Genomic DNA, 903 nt, shown 5'->3' on the forward strand with positions numbered 1-903 from the left:
GCAAAACCACCACGGGCAGAGAGTTGTGCATGTCTTTTATTGGAGCCGCTGCCTAGCTGTGGGGACATTGGACAAGTTTTCTGGCTACTTCGACCTGGACCATCACAGGGATGGGCACAATCGGAGCCTGGAGAAAGCAGCAAACGGAGTGTGACCAAGAGGAAAATTTGCAGTGCGCCCAAACCATACAGGTGACAACACAGGGTGCTTTGCAGGATGGCTGCCTGCGGACAGCGCAGGGCCCCCTGGGGCCTGGGCTGCTCCTGACCAGAAGGCAGCCCAGCAGCAGGCTACTCTTTGGAGCGGGCAGTGGACTGGTGGAAGGAGGCAGATCCTTCCTCAGGAGAGGAGTAACATCAGCCTTCAATGCTCGACCTCCAGCGTGCGCATGCAAGGCAGCATGGCCCCGACCCTCCCTCCTCCCTTCAGCTCCGCTGCTCTGCAATGCCCTCTTCCCGTCTCCCACCTCCACCTTTGCAGCAGTAAAATGCAGCACTCCCACGGCGCATGCGTATAGCTCCCAGTCGGCTCCCCGGCCCGGCTATTTATAGCAAGTGACGTCACCTTGAAATAGAACGCGGGGGAGCAGCAGTACCCCGCCCCGCTGGCTGGCCTGCACCCCGCTCCTCCGTCCGCTGCACTCACACTGCGCAGGCGCGGGGGGGCGGACACAGCGCGGGGCTGGAGCTGGACGAGAAGGCGCCTCACACTCGCCGCACACGCTGCCGAGGGACGCGAGCGTGCGGTTGGCGCCCGGCAAGAGTCCCTGAGCGCGCGGCGCCAACGGTCGCCAACCGTCGCGGAGCCCGCGAGGCAGCGCCCCCCCTTCCCCCCTCGCTCGGCCCGGCCCGGCCCGGCCGCCACCACTGACGCCGCCATGGGGGACCGCGAGCAGTTGCTGCA

At 65.3% G+C, this 903-nt stretch overlaps 1 protein-coding gene across 2 annotated transcripts in view; it reads left to right on the forward strand.

Moving 5' to 3' along the window:
* Positions 1-724: 724 nt before the first annotated feature.
* The window catches only part of YWHAH (tyrosine 3-monooxygenase/tryptophan 5-monooxygenase activation protein eta), a 36,709-nt gene continuing 36,530 nt past the window's right edge, over positions 725-903 (forward strand). Inside the window, exon 1 of one of the 2 annotated variants that reach the window (XM_019506853.1) lies at positions 725-903. In XM_019506853.1, coding sequence (XP_019362398.1) covers positions 878-903 — 26 coding nt within the window. In that variant the 5' untranslated portion in view covers positions 725-877. The other variant, XM_019506852.1, reaches the window with a different exon arrangement.

This window comes from Gavialis gangeticus, unplaced genomic scaffold, assembly GCF_001723915.1.
Source record: "Gavialis gangeticus isolate Ggan-Ray unplaced genomic scaffold, GavGan_comp1, whole genome shotgun sequence".
Lineage (NCBI taxonomy): Eukaryota > Metazoa > Chordata > Crocodylia > Gavialidae > Gavialis > Gavialis gangeticus.